The sequence below is a fragment of the Ornithodoros turicata genome, chromosome 2 (genome assembly GCF_037126465.1).
Source record: "Ornithodoros turicata isolate Travis chromosome 2, ASM3712646v1, whole genome shotgun sequence".
In the NCBI taxonomy this organism is placed as follows: Eukaryota; Metazoa; Arthropoda; class Arachnida; order Ixodida; family Argasidae; genus Ornithodoros; species Ornithodoros turicata.
In genome coordinates this window covers 86,672,910-86,687,138 of record NC_088202.1, presented here as the reverse complement: position 1 = coordinate 86,687,138, position 14,229 = coordinate 86,672,910, and the positions used below count along the sequence as shown (strand labels likewise).

Sequence of the window (14,229 nt, the reverse complement as noted above, 5' to 3'; positions counted from 1 at the left end):
ACCGTGGTCGGAGTTAACGTCACGTCACATATCAACTATGTGTTTGTGTTAATTGGGTGTCGTTGACAGGCCACTGGTATTTGTCGGAGTCCACACCCTTAGAAATGGGGCTAGGGCAAACCTGTGTCTTCCACGGGAAGACCAGTCCCGCTGCCACGTTCTCAACTACTGAAGCCTGTGTGAGCTTAAGCTGTGGTCTTCTAGAGCTTCACGGTTTCCTGAATGTTAAAAACTTTGATTGATCCCTTTGACCGCACACTTCTGCCACAGATACACTACACTGAAAGATGAAAGTCACTGAAAAGGTCAGCCAGCTGTAGGACTCGAACCCACATCTTCTGGATCCCTTCTATGTTGTTCCAGCCTCAGAACATCAGTACTCTCATGTACACTACACTGTTTACTTGCTGTTCAAGGATTATTGTGGAGGGAAAGCATGTCGTTGACAGACGATGAATTGAGCGGATTATTCTTTCTCATAGTACATACGTATCTGTGCCAAAGTTCCTTTTACTGCTCATGTTGGTGGTATGAACACTGGATGCATTCTTCACAAGTCAGCCTTGGGTATTGCCTGCCTTAACTGGGTATTCCTTTCATAAGCTGAGTATTCTGTACTGATTGACATAATTAAACTTTCTTGTTCTGTAGTTTTGCAGTTTCTTTTCTTATGGCAGTGGCATTCACCAGAGTCACTGCAACCCTGCACTTTGGCATGGTCCTGTAGTAAAGACATGTGATGTCATATGTAGTCAGTCATTCTTCCAAATGATGCTTTTGGAAAGTTAATGTAGTCAAGCCTGTGTAAGACAGAAAGGTTAATTAAACTGAATAACAGCTACATTCGGTGTGAGTGGAGTACAGACAATGGTGTTTCAAACCCAGCAATTTGAATCTAAGAGAAAGTGGTGCAAAAATATTGGTCTTTCAATTTCAATTTATTTTTGAGGTGCCCATGAACTGCCTGTAAAGGCCTGGGTAACAGTGCACACTTAATCACTGAAAACAATGAAAACATAAAAAGGTTCCAAAGAAAGAATAAAAAAGAAAAGACGGCGAACAAAAATATTCAATATACGCAGCATACACAGCAGTTTGAGGCATACAAAAACGTGTAGCAACAAGAGCAAACAATAGTATAACCATGAAATAAGTCAGTCCTGAGTAACCTCCATAAGGGTCTTTGAAGTGCAGCTGAAAGGAAATTGGAGTCCTCAAAAATATTATAGTTGTGCTATCTGTACTTGTATTCTGAGTGCTGCTAGGATGTTGTCGATCATTGTGGCAGTTTGAGTGTACACACAGAACAGTGTGTACACACAGTGGTGATCCTGTGCTTACAGCCTTTGCCTTCTTCTCTCATTCTTTTTGCCTTTTGTTTTATTGGTACAGATGCAGCATTGTTCAGCACATTTCGTAGTTTTCTGTGTGTACAAATGGTACATGACAGTAATGTATTGTCTGGCTGAAACAGTTGTCTTTTCACTGTAGTTCAGCAGATCACGGCTCAGTTATGTTTGTGCCAATACACACCAAATTATAATATTCGACTGTAGAATGCAGTGTCAGTGTGTCACAAAGTGTTCTACTAGAGTTACAGACAAGTTCCACATTGTAACTCTCTAATCTTTCTTGTAGCCACTGGATACCAGTGTCACCAGCGCCAACAATGTTGAAAGGGTCAACCGTCAGATTTCCAACATTAAGAAGATGCTTCACATCCAGAAGGAAGAAGTAAAGAGTGATATTGAAGAGGGTGTGAATGAAATTCAGAAGCAGCTTCTAGAACAGCTGGAAGATGTGTTCAAAATCAAACTTAAGCAACTCAAACAGATTGAGGAAGAAGCAAGGATCAGCATGGAGAACACAATAAACCCTGAAGTATTCTACACATCCGCACCTATGCGGTCTTTAACATCCTTTGATTGGCTTCTGAGCCCCCATTTAGTGCCCAGTACTCTTGGTTACCTCAAGGCTTGTGAAGCTAGGCCTGAGCACCTTGTGCTTGTGGATAACTATTCCTCATTTCTGTACAGCACTGGAGACAGTGTGCGAGTGTACTATAGGTGCGAAATGGGCCGCGATCCTCTTCTTTTCGAGTTCCTGTCTTGCACTGTTCGTGACCCAAGTGGCGTTAATGTAGACCTGCACAGTAGTGACTTGAGAAATGGATGCTATGTGGTCGAGTTCATTGCAAGCCAGGAGGGACGCTACACAGTGTACATTAGGCTTTATAAGGTGCCCATACAGGGATGTCCTTTCTTTGTTGAAGTTTCAAAGAACCAGGACTCTGAGATTCTAAGTGGCACACAGTCTGGGGGCAAGCAGGCTGTTCCACCAGTGACAACGGCCACGAAAGAATCAACACGGAAACGCCCAGCCATCAATAAGGAGTTTTTTCAAAATGCCTGCAAGTCTGTTATGACATACAACAGCCAACTTGACTCTCTGAGTAGGACAGCCTTGAAACCCAGCACGGGTAATGGAAACTATATGCAAAACCAACAACCTGTGGCACGTGAAAAAAGAGGTTTTACAGGAGCACACCACTCAGGTCAAAATCCCACCCCAGCTATCCATTCTGTTCTGCATTCAACTGCATTAGAGGTAGGTCGTGACAGTCAACCAGCTGCGATAGATGACTCGCCCAACCTCTCGAGCATCTCTGGCAATAGTTGTGAAGAGGGACAAGTGCGATATCCCAGAAGTTACGAGCCACTGGCTGCATCAACCCCTTTGGATCAGTCATCTCCAGAATTTTTGACTGCTGCTAGTTCTTTAACTCAGTGGCCGTCAGGAAAGGATAATACCCTAAGAGGAAGCACATTAGGCGATTCTGGGACATTAATTGAAGATGCCTGGCGTCTTTTGCAAAGTGATGTGTCACCTGCCACTTTCAACGAGACGCATTCCACTGTGGAGACATCACATCGGGCCGAAGCATTTTCCGCCCTGTCAGGTACGAAGGATGACTGTTAAGGTGTTGGAACTGTTTGCAAGTGGGCATTTCTTTGTTCTCATATTTTACGTACTGATGAGTACAGCAGTTTTATTTGCTCCAAAATTTATCTTTACTGTATGCTTGCTTGTGTGTCACATGTGGTGTTTGTTGTCCTTGTGACATGTTGAGTAGCCAACGTCAGCACACTCGGGTGCTCTGTTCTGCTGCAGTTCAAGATTCGGCAAGGTCAAGCAGTATGCTTGGCATCATTTCCAGCGCACCCCTCCCTGCTAACACACGTTTAGGTTTTGCATTAGATACACCTTCTTCCAAACTACTGTTGCACTTTTGAAACATTTCCGTAATTTCCTTTGTAGCGAGCAATCGATGTTGCAGTGTCTTTATGAAAAAAAAAAAAATATATATTCACTGCTTTATTCAAACTAATTTTACAAAGCGTAAGTTTAGATATTTCAGATGACATTGACATCTTTGAACTTATTTTTTTTTAATCTCAAAGCAAAGCGAGCATTTCATTTTGCTTGTATCAGAACTGAATAGGAAGTACCTACAACCAAATGCATGGAACTGAGAAGTCATGTTTACTTTTCCATGTTTTTTAATCTGATCGCTTTCAGTATTTCAGCATACATATTTGTAAAGTCCTGTGGTTGTAATATTTGTAAAATGGGTTCAGGTATTTTGTATTTATATTTAGAGCGTATTTTACCACCTCGGTTATGTATCATATTAACTCCTTACCACCATATATCTGAATATACGACCTGCTTTCGTTTCTATTCCTTAGCTTCCGTATAGAAACAAACCACACATATATGTGTAACAAATAAAAATCAATCAATCAATATGTATACTTATGAAGTCTGCATGAACATGACAAGGGCCTTTATTTAAGTCTGCATTTCAAATTGGAAGGTTAGTAGTACAAAGTTTTGTGTAGTACAAAGATGTAAGGGGTCCGTTTTGGATATATATCACTTTTATGTGTGACACTTTTACTTATGGTATTATAATTGAATACTGTAATCTTATTATTATGTCTTGCCTTTTATGTAAATTGCATCAGAATCAAGTCAAATGTTACTCTAGAAAATGCCTGCATTGAACAATGTCAGAGAACCTGAAAATGACTATGGTCATATTTATATGCAGGATGTATTGCATCTTTTATTGCATCCTACTTTGATAATAAAGTGGTAGTGGCTCTCCTTCGCCGTTGTCTTTAGTACCAAAACAGAGCAGTAGGAAGGCATTCACTGCCAGCATATGGCTTTTGCAGGTAACATCAGGGCTAGGCTTGCTATGGAGGTTAAATGCTTTCAAAGAAATGACCATTTGCGGTACCCAATCGGTGTATCTTCTACAAGGGAAGGGAACATAATCGTAGCAGACACTGGAAATCACAGAGTTCTTCTATTTGACTCTCGTGGGACTGGCCTATGCACAGCAACTCTGCGTAAGTTTGCAACAACATTCCTGCCATTATTTACAGTGTACATGCATTAAAAGTGTTCAGAATTGAAATATGTGTTACGGAGAGAATCGATAACCTCTCTGTACATAGCTAGGAGGGCATATCGTAGAAGTTTTTTAAAGGAAATTATTTTTGTGCATGTTGCAAAAATATGTCAGTCCGCGTTGTATGTAACATGTTCAACGTCCAATTCTAAACACATGTATTTCAGTTTGCGTAGCATGTTACCAAAACATTCTTTACACAGAAGGGAAATAACATGATAATGCTGAAATAATACAGCTTTATTCGACATCTGTATTCACACACATTCCTAGATCTACACACAGAAATTTATTCAGATCTCTGCATAGCTGTGAATTCCTGCCTTATAAATGTCTGGACTGTATCCGAATGAGGCAAGATAGGAACAAGACCAGAGTTGATAAGGACCAGCTTCGCATCATCGGGGATGAGAGAATTCATCAATATAATTGAGGAACTGTCTCGCTCTCATGTTCTCAAAACAGGCAGATGGAATGCAAAAATAGTACAGAGTTTGGGGTATGCTAAAGTGGTGAAGGTACAACTGTGAACATCTGAACAGCAACCACACCATGCTTCTACCTGTTAATTTAATTGGAACTAAAGATTAAATAACATAACCTTCAGTTCTTTAGTTTTGTGCATAACAGTCATTCATGAAACTTCCACAGTTTGTCCTGTGTCGGTGACATAAATGGAGAGCAAGATCTCGCCTGCCGTCTATCTACAGGGAGCTGGACACTGTGTGCTGCTACTTTGACAGTCCTGGCCTGCACACTAGTAATGACTGTTGATCTTTTCCTCTGTCAGAGAGAGGGTACTGAGGAATACCTCACCAACAATGTTTTGCTCTCTCGTAACCGAACAACATGCTTTCATTGGTGCTCCCATGCCCCATTTCGATCACCTCATGTGCATCGATTGAATCAAACGCTTCTGCGCCTGGTCAGGAGATGTCGTGCCTTCCAGAAACGAGATACGCGACAAGTTCATTTCTATTCTTTTTCTTTTCTTTTTGATGTCTATACGCAGAAACAAGAAAAAAAAGTTGACTAATGCTGAAGATCATTGAAGTGTGCGTGTTTCTACTGCCTTCTCTCATGTTCATGATTGACATATCAGTGATGGAGATGGTCAAACTGTCTTGCATGGAGTCGGACCAACAACCGGGACAAGCGTGCACACATGATTTCTGCTTCCGTACTACGTTGAGGCTTGTCAGAGTACCTCAAAATTTCTTGCACATAATTTGCTCTTGTGCATGTATGTGCTTTGAACTATGTAGTTGTAGCTCATGGGCCGTGTCAAGTTGCTCCACTGAAGCCCAGCAGTTTGTTGTCTGCAGTCGAGTACTAATAACTGTGCATTGCCACACTATTATTGCATACACTATGGCACTGCACTGAGATACTGAAGCCCTTGGGTGTACTTACCTGCACAGATTGCTTGTGAAGTGCTAGCAGAGGCATCCTACTACATTTTTGTTGCATTTTATTGCATCTGTTTTGTGTGTTTATTTCCTCTGTGAACACGCATTTGTTTTTCGTTTCTATGACGTTCACTAAAATTCTTGCACTGCTGTTAAATTGTAGCATTTGCACTGTGTAAGCTGTTGTAACCAACTGACGTATACCATGTGGCTCTCTTTTGCACCGAGTTATAAAGAATTCTTGTGGCTACAGTATGATGCTTTAACTACGAGGGGTGTTCAAGTCAAACCGGGACTTTTCACTTTTCGCGAAAGTAAAATGAACTTACCAGCGAGAAATTAGTTTTATTTTTCAACGTAATCTCCAACTGCACTAATGCCTTGTCGTCGCAGCTGAAGTGGCGGCTGCCAAGGAACGCCTTCAGTCGCCTGAAGAGATGGAAATCGCTGGGGGCGAGGTCTGGTCTGTAAGGGGGATGTGGCAGCAACTCCCAGCCAAGTTCCTGTACGGTGCGTGTCGTGAGATGCGCGGTATGCGGGCGTGCATTGTCGTGTAGGAGGACTCCTTTGGTGATGAGGCCCAGCCGCTTTTGCTTCAGTGCCTTATGCACATCCCTGAGAACCTGGCTGTAATATGCACTATTTATTGATGGTCGTACCACTGGGCAGAAAATCAACATGAACAATGCCAGCCTTGTCCCAAAAAACCGTGGCCATGACCTTACCCGCAGACGGGGTGCTTCGGAACTTCTTGGCAGCTGGCGAGCCCAGATGCTTCCACTGTTTTGATGTGCGTTTAGACTCAGGAGTGAAATCGTGCACTCACGTTTCATCGCACGTGATGATCCGATCAAGGAACGGCTGTCCTTCAGTGTCGAAACGGTACCTTAGCTCATGGGAGATTTCCAGTTTTCTCTGCCGGTCAAACACGGAGAGCTGCCTCAGGACCCAATGGGCACTAACTTTCCGAAACTGGAGGTGTTCATGAATGATAGTGTTCAACGTTCCCACAGAAAGGTCAGTTTTGGAGCCAGTTCGAGACATGTTATCCGTCGGTCCTTGAGGATCAGGCGCTCCACAAGTTGGATGTTCTCAGGAACTCTGACACTGGGCTCTGAGCCACCCCGGCCGGGATCGTCCTGCACTGATGTTCGGACGTCTCAGAACCGTTTGTGCCACTCAAACGCTTTGCTGCGGCAAAGTGTATCGTGGCCATACTGAGCCTGAAGTCTTCTGTGAATTTCAGATGACTTTACGCCTTCGTTCACAAGAAACTTCATGACAATTCGATGTGCGCACTCACCTCGTTGTCGGCCATCTTGTCCAACACGTGTCTTCTGTTTTGAACAAACTTTGGACCACCACATGGTGAACGCGGAGGCCTGTCGCGTGTGAAAATGACGAAAAAGAAGTAGCGCGAGCCATTTGTATACTCAGGAGACAGAAAGTCCCGGTTTGACTTGAACACCCCACGTATTTGTATAATGTCAGTGTAATATTATCTGTAATTGAGGGCCTCATACAGCACATTTACAAACGAGAAAACTGGCTTTCTTGACTGATTTTACCGTAGCCACTCATTAGCTGTATATATCAACATGTTTTATGTAATGTATATTAGTATTATCATGTATGCATTAGGGGGTGTGATGTGCAGTTGACTGATGCTGCAAATATGGCATCACTCTTACAAAATGTTGGGGTTCACTTTCTAAAAATGCTAGAACAAATCTACTTGCCATTGATAATTAGCTACACCCTAATAATTGTGTTGTAACTTCGTACATTAGTGCCTTAAGAAAATGAATATTTTAGCACAGTGATACAGGACAAAGGGTGTATGGTTGCCCATGCAGCTGATGGATTACCAAATTGTTTTCTTCCAGCCAGGCCATATGAATTGCAACGACCATCCGCTGTTGTGTGTTTCAATGATGGGAAGTTTGCTGTCAAAGATGATGTCTGCATCTACATGTTTTCTAAGCATGGAGAATTCATTCGCTCGCTTGGCAAAGCAAAGCTATCTAGGCCTTATGGTGGGTACCAGATCCAACTAGCAAGTGTGCAGCAGTTCACTTTTACATAGATTGAGCTACAATGTTGTGTGTTTCCAGTGGGCAGGTGTGCATTGTGCTGTGAAATGTGAGATGACTTATGCTCTCTTCCTTACAGGTTTGGCACTGGATCATGAAGGAATGTTAGTCACCCTTGCCTTAAGGTCACCAGCAGAACTTTGGCGTTTTGATATTAGTGGAGTGAGAGAATCTGCATCTACTTACATGCCTCTCTTTCCAAAGCCACCTTCTAACTCCAAGTGCAGGTTTCTCGACGTCCATGAGGAGTATCTGTTCGTGGCTGACCTAGGTAAGCATGGAGTGTTACTACTAGAAGCCACCAGGCTTTTACAGCTCAGTGGTGTTACCTCTTGAGTAGGGTTCTTCGTTTTCGGGTTTTATGATGTTTCAAATTCGGGTGCTGTTTACACATGAGAATTCGGGGAGAAATCGGGCGCTATGATATCTGTCTGATATGTCACCTGGGAATTTTCGGCTGAAATGAAATGCATATGAAACAAGCCACTGCTGTGACACTGGGATGAGAAACAAGAATCTTTATATTTCCGTTCGCAACTGGGGCAGTGAATGACCACGGTATTCAAACACTTGTCCGAGCTCCACAAAAGCTCGTCTTTGACTCCTGCAGGAGGGGATCATAAAAGGAGGACAAATAGGTTGTCACAAATAGCTCTCCTTGCTGATATTTCGATTCACTTTTCTGACAGTTTACCGAGAATGATAAGTTGAAAGACTGCAAGGATTTCGGGTAGATATCGGGTTTTACCCAAATTCTTGAAAACTGGTTCGGGGGGAACTATCGTGAAAAATCCGAAAACTAAGAACCCTACTCTTGCGTCAAGTTGACCGTCCTAGATGCTGTCACTGCGGTGATCTGGAGGTTCTAAAGCACATCGTTTTCCACTGCCCACTCTACCAAACTTTCAGGTCCACACTTTCAGTGTCTTTACGTCAGCTGTGCTCTCGCCCCTCTCTATGTCAAAATTGCTTGGTCCATGGCCAAATCCAGCCCACCAACGCTCTGCCCAGAAAGCACATCTAAAGTTCTTGGACACTGTAGGACTTCCGTTCTCACCGTGAGGCAACCCATTATTCCATTGCACCACATTACCGCCAGCAATGGGGTAGAGTATCACCCCTTGCGATGAAACTCCCCACTCATCATCGTACAAATAAACCTTTCGCTAACCTCATTACCACTGCATGTTCTGCAGCACGAAAGATCTTTCTCTGCCACACATCCAGGAAATCAAGCGACATGTACTCATGCGGTTGAGCGACGCATGATATCAGTAATTTTTGTTTCAGTGTATTGTCCTATTATAGAAAATGTGCAGGAGAGTTTGTAATTGCTTTTGCTTGTACAAGTTTTGTATTTTAAAACAGGTTCTCAAAATTTTTGGGCTCAAGGAACCCTTTTGGATTTGTCTGCATTTGCTGCTGTAATCTGTTACTGTAATCTTATGATGCCAAAGGAATTCGTAGATGCGTTACATAGCAAAAAATGGGAGGAGTCTAGCACTCGCAAGTGAATAAAATAAGTATTTAAAGAGATTGAAACATTTACTTTACTGAAAAAAAAACAAGCTTTCAGATGGGGTCCGTCCATCAGGTGCGATACATTGAACACTTGAGAGAGATATTTATACTAATGTACATTGAGTATAAATATCTCTACCAAGTGTTCAATGTATCGCACCTGATGAAGGACGGACTCGGTCCGAAAGCTTTTTTCTTTTTTCAGTAAAATAAATGTTTCAATCTCTTTAAATATGTACTTATCTTGCATTAAATACTTCAGTTTGTCACCTATTTTTGCCACGTCTGACACAATTAAAGAAAAATTTGGATGAAAACTGCCACTTCAGAAGAGCTGATGTTTTTCCTGCCAGAATTTAGGAAAGCACACTCAATATAAAAGAGAAACTCTACAAGCAGCTAGTACATGCAGCGCGAGTGTACAATCAATGAACGCAGATGTAATACTGCAAATTAGTGCAGACAAACATAAATAACAGGCAAGTGGCACAACTACAATTAAACAATGTGAAAGGGGGGAAAGGGGGAAAAGGAAACAGAAAGAAGCAAAGTTGTGGAACATTGATGGCATGCTAACAAATTTACAGTATAGCGAGCACAAAAGGATGTCGTGTTCAAATTGTTGGGCTGTTTGGGGTATTCAGTAGTGAATTCCACATGGCAGTATAGCAGTGTAAATGTAGATTTGTTTGCTCTAGTTAATAGTTACTACCGAAATGCTGTGAAAATCTGGAATGCAATGTTGTACTAAAGGTTATAGTGAAAATTTAAAATTTTGATCCAGCCATACTTTAAAAACAGTACCGATAATTATGGTTTATGTGATTAGGTAGAAGGACGGAGCAGAACAGAAAATGACTTTAATTACAAATTGAAGGTCAGGATTTGAGTCGCCCTGTTCTGAACTTGTATTCTTGCAAGACAAGTAGGCCGCTAATTTGCAATGAACAAGTAACAAGAATCAATCACTGTATCCGCATGAGAGAAGTTCCTTCCCTCGTACTTGAGTATATTATGGTGTAGCAGACTAGCAAACACAACAGGGATAATCTGACAGCTGTGATTAGTGCGGGTGTCTCCCTCCATTGTTATGTGTACAAGTGCCTGTGCACACGCATTTTTGTCTGGGTCCAACAGCAGTGTGGAATGATTACATTAACATAGCAAAATCATATGTGCTTGTACATCATCCCTGTTTGCTTATGCTGATGACAGTTCTGAAATTTGTCATATTTGTTACCTATGCAGCTCACTTTGCTTCATTTGACAAATGTTTTATAAACCGCAGGGCTGAGCACCATATATAAAAGCAGCCTTGACGGTTACAATGTGTGCTCGTTTGGAAAGAAGGGGAAATCTCTAGGCCAGTTCTTTGAACCTTCTGGTGTCAGTGCAACAGAAGAAGTTCTTTTCATAGGTGATAGCAAGAATAACCGTGTGCAGGTAAGCAATGTTAACAGTGCACAAGACTACCACCAAGATGCCACAATGGTTACACTAGTATATGTAGGTTCCAAGCTCTCCTATTATTCTGCAATGTTTACATTTAGTGCAGACTCGCAAGGTCTTGATGTGTGTATATGGTTGTGTGCCTTTTGGTACTAAGCAGGAATGGGCCACAAGCAGTGCCAAGTAAACCACATATTGCCATCGTGATTCGAAGCACTGCAATTCACGCTGCATTATCAGCTCGGCTGTATAATGTGTCTGGATGTCTACCACACATTAGTGATGCCCTTGGTGTGGTTTGACTGGCTAGCTACTTGTCCTAACTCCATCCAGATACTACACAGCTAGTTTCATTAACTCTACGTGTGGTTCTGAAAGAGATACCCATGGGTGAAGGCAGGGGTGAATTCATGATTTGACCTTGAATTGAATTCATGACCTTAGACGGCATGCGCATACACTACCTGAGGTCAATTGAAGCACTATGTGGTGAAAATAGTTGAAGTTGGGGGTCATGACATTCGGACCGCCCACATCCATGCGTGGGTGAAGCTACCATTGAGAGAAGCTGTACAATTTCCAACGGTGTGTAGCCGTAACACCGTTTGGTTTCTCTGTGACCCTGGCATGATGAGCATGTGGAAGTGCCTGCAATGGAACATTTGGCTACATTATCTCAATAAGCTATCATACACTCATCAATTGTTTCTAGTTACATCTTTCAGTTGGTCATTTTTTTACTGTTGTCTGTGGGATTCATGAGAATCACAAAAAATTGTCACATTGACTGATTCTCAAACTAGTGGTCACGCACCTCTTGTCCCAGGATAGTGTCTTTCGGCCACCAATCTTCCCAAGCTCAAGATACATACTTACTTTTTACTCAACATCTTTACATTTCATTTTTCTCAGGAACCCTGCACATTTTTGTTTTACTTTGCTCCTACGCGAAGAATCTGCAAAAATTTGTGGCTCAGGTACGGGTCTCAAGCCTTGTGTGTGCTCCTCTCACTTCTTTATTCTCCCTCTTCCTCCTCAGTACTCTGCATTTCTGTTACTTAATTCATGCAGTTGCAAACATTGCTGCTCCTCTTGAATGGCTAATGCCTGCTGAACTGCCTGCTGTGAAAATCTTTGAACATCTTGAAATTTCAGGATGGGTGTTACATTTTATTGAAACAGTGATTCCCTCCTGGTACATCTCTCAAGCAAACAAGCAGAGCTCCCTGTATACCCACCAGCTATCAGGAACATTTGTTTCTTACTAGTAAAATGTTGCAGTACATTTGCTGAGCTTGCTCTGTTGTGTGCGCACAGACATTCATTTGCTGCCAATGACGAGTGGCTTCACTGAGCGCTTCAGACACTTCCTGGCTGGCTTCATAGGTGGCTCTGCATGTACATAATTGGGACTTACCCCTTCTGTACATTACGTGTGTTGTACTGCTATGCATCCTAGCACCCGGTTCAGCCCTTTCCCATCTGCTTTGCAACATGCAAGCAGTGCTCAACACGGGAGAGACTCGTCAATTAGGACCTTCTCAGAATTCCTTAGACATGTATTCTGAGCAGTACCACTGTGAGTGCTGAAATGCAAAGATCAGCTCGAGGTTCATTAAGGAAACATAAAAAAGTAGAGATTCTAGGTGAAGGTAGATCAAAGCAAGAAGAGCCTCAGGTTGAGAGATGCTGTTAGTATTTCGAACATAGTACAGTCATGTCTCGATTATCCGGACACCTCGGGAGTCGTCCCTTTTCGTACAGATAACCGAACCGAGCAAACTTCCGGGGAAATTCCGAAACTCCCGAAAGATTTGGGAGACCTCTATATAGCTCCAGACAAAGAAAACAAGGAAAAGATCGTTATTTCAAAAATTCATGGCGAAGTTAGCTGCTTGAAATTAGTGGGCACACGTGTGATGGAATTTTGGTCACAGCCACGGCACCGGCTGTGTCCACCCGGCTGTTCAAAGAAGGGCAATGTCTCAGAAAGCTGGTCCTGCGCGCATGTCATCTCTACCGTGTGCCCGCACACACCAAAAAGGAGTGACTTCTGAAGAAAGGAGTCAAACAGTACAGAATTGCCCGGTGAAATGTGACCCTTTTCCGGAATAATGCGAACACATTCCAGGGACAGAGGACACCGATACTCTTCCGATAAGCGAATCAAAATGACCTAGGTCCTAGAAGATCGTTCACTGTACTTGCTGTCCGTATACGGATAACGAATTCCGGATAACCGAGACAAAATATAATGGTAGCAGATTCGTTCCCGGTGATGTAGTCCGGATAGCGAGTTTTCTGGATATCTGAACTCCGGATAAGCAAGACATGGCTGTATACGCCTGATGATTATCTCGTGGTCATTGAGGGTTATTATTTACAATTTCCGGTTTCTGTGTTGTCCATGCTGCGTGTGTTTTTCAGGTGTTTGACTTCAACGGCGGATTCCAAGGTATGGTTAAGTTCTCATCCACCATAGCACGGCCGTCAGGAATCTACGCATCCAGTGACGACAAGCTATATGTGCTCAACTACTTGCATGGAATTCTCAAGGTTTTCCATCTTGACTGTGAGAGCTAGTGCTACCATTAGCCATGTGAACCATAGTACGCAACCTTCATAATGTTTGTCAAGATTCATTCATAGATGTACAGGTGATGAATCAATGTGATATGTCACATATTCATTTTTTCTCTGAGTGTATCTCCATAACTGTTGTTACAAGCAGCATGTTTGTCTGCATTGGTAAGGTTGCAATCTTTCTGTGATATCAAGTAAATCTACATCATTTCTAGGTATGTAATTTTGGTTTCACAGAGTATCAGATACGCACTATGCGAGTGCCTAATTATATATCTTCCTGAATGGAATTAGTGCAATTAATTGGATAATGTAGCACATTTGATGAAGTAGACACTCCATGTAGATATCTAGAGAGAGATACAGTGCCTTATTCATCACCACAAGTCATATAGTATAATATAAAGACCAAGTTTGTGTCCAATTCTCTCTCTGCCCCTCACCCCACCCCACCCCATCCTCTCTTAACATAATATTCCCAAGGAAACATTTCATGATAACTCCATATTCATGTTATGAGGTGACCTGCTTCAAGAGTTATACCGAGTGATACCTTGTGATTGCACACCTGTGTTTGTTTGGTTATCCTACTAGCAATTGCAGAAAGTGCCTATTTCAAGTCTCTTTACAAACCACGTATATTATTTATTTCTAGTGCTGAGGACCAGTGCAATAAAGTAATTCCTACCTCAGA

The 14,229-nt window shown here is 42.4% G+C and overlaps 1 protein-coding gene across 1 annotated transcript in view; it reads left to right on the top strand.

Moving 5' to 3' along the window:
- The window catches only part of LOC135385674 (uncharacterized), a 23,326-nt gene extending 9,097 nt beyond the window's left edge, over positions 1 to 14,229 (top strand). Inside the window, exons 2-7 of the mRNA XM_064615129.1 lie at positions 1,639 to 2,959; positions 4,242 to 4,418; positions 7,776 to 7,925; positions 8,062 to 8,253; positions 10,792 to 10,946; positions 13,380 to 14,229. Coding sequence (XP_064471199.1) covers positions 1,639 to 2,959; positions 4,242 to 4,418; positions 7,776 to 7,925; positions 8,062 to 8,253; positions 10,792 to 10,946; positions 13,380 to 13,535 — 2,151 coding nt within the window. The 3' untranslated portion in view covers positions 13,536 to 14,229. The remainder of the gene's footprint in view (positions 1 to 1,638; positions 2,960 to 4,241; positions 4,419 to 7,775; positions 7,926 to 8,061; positions 8,254 to 10,791; positions 10,947 to 13,379) is intronic.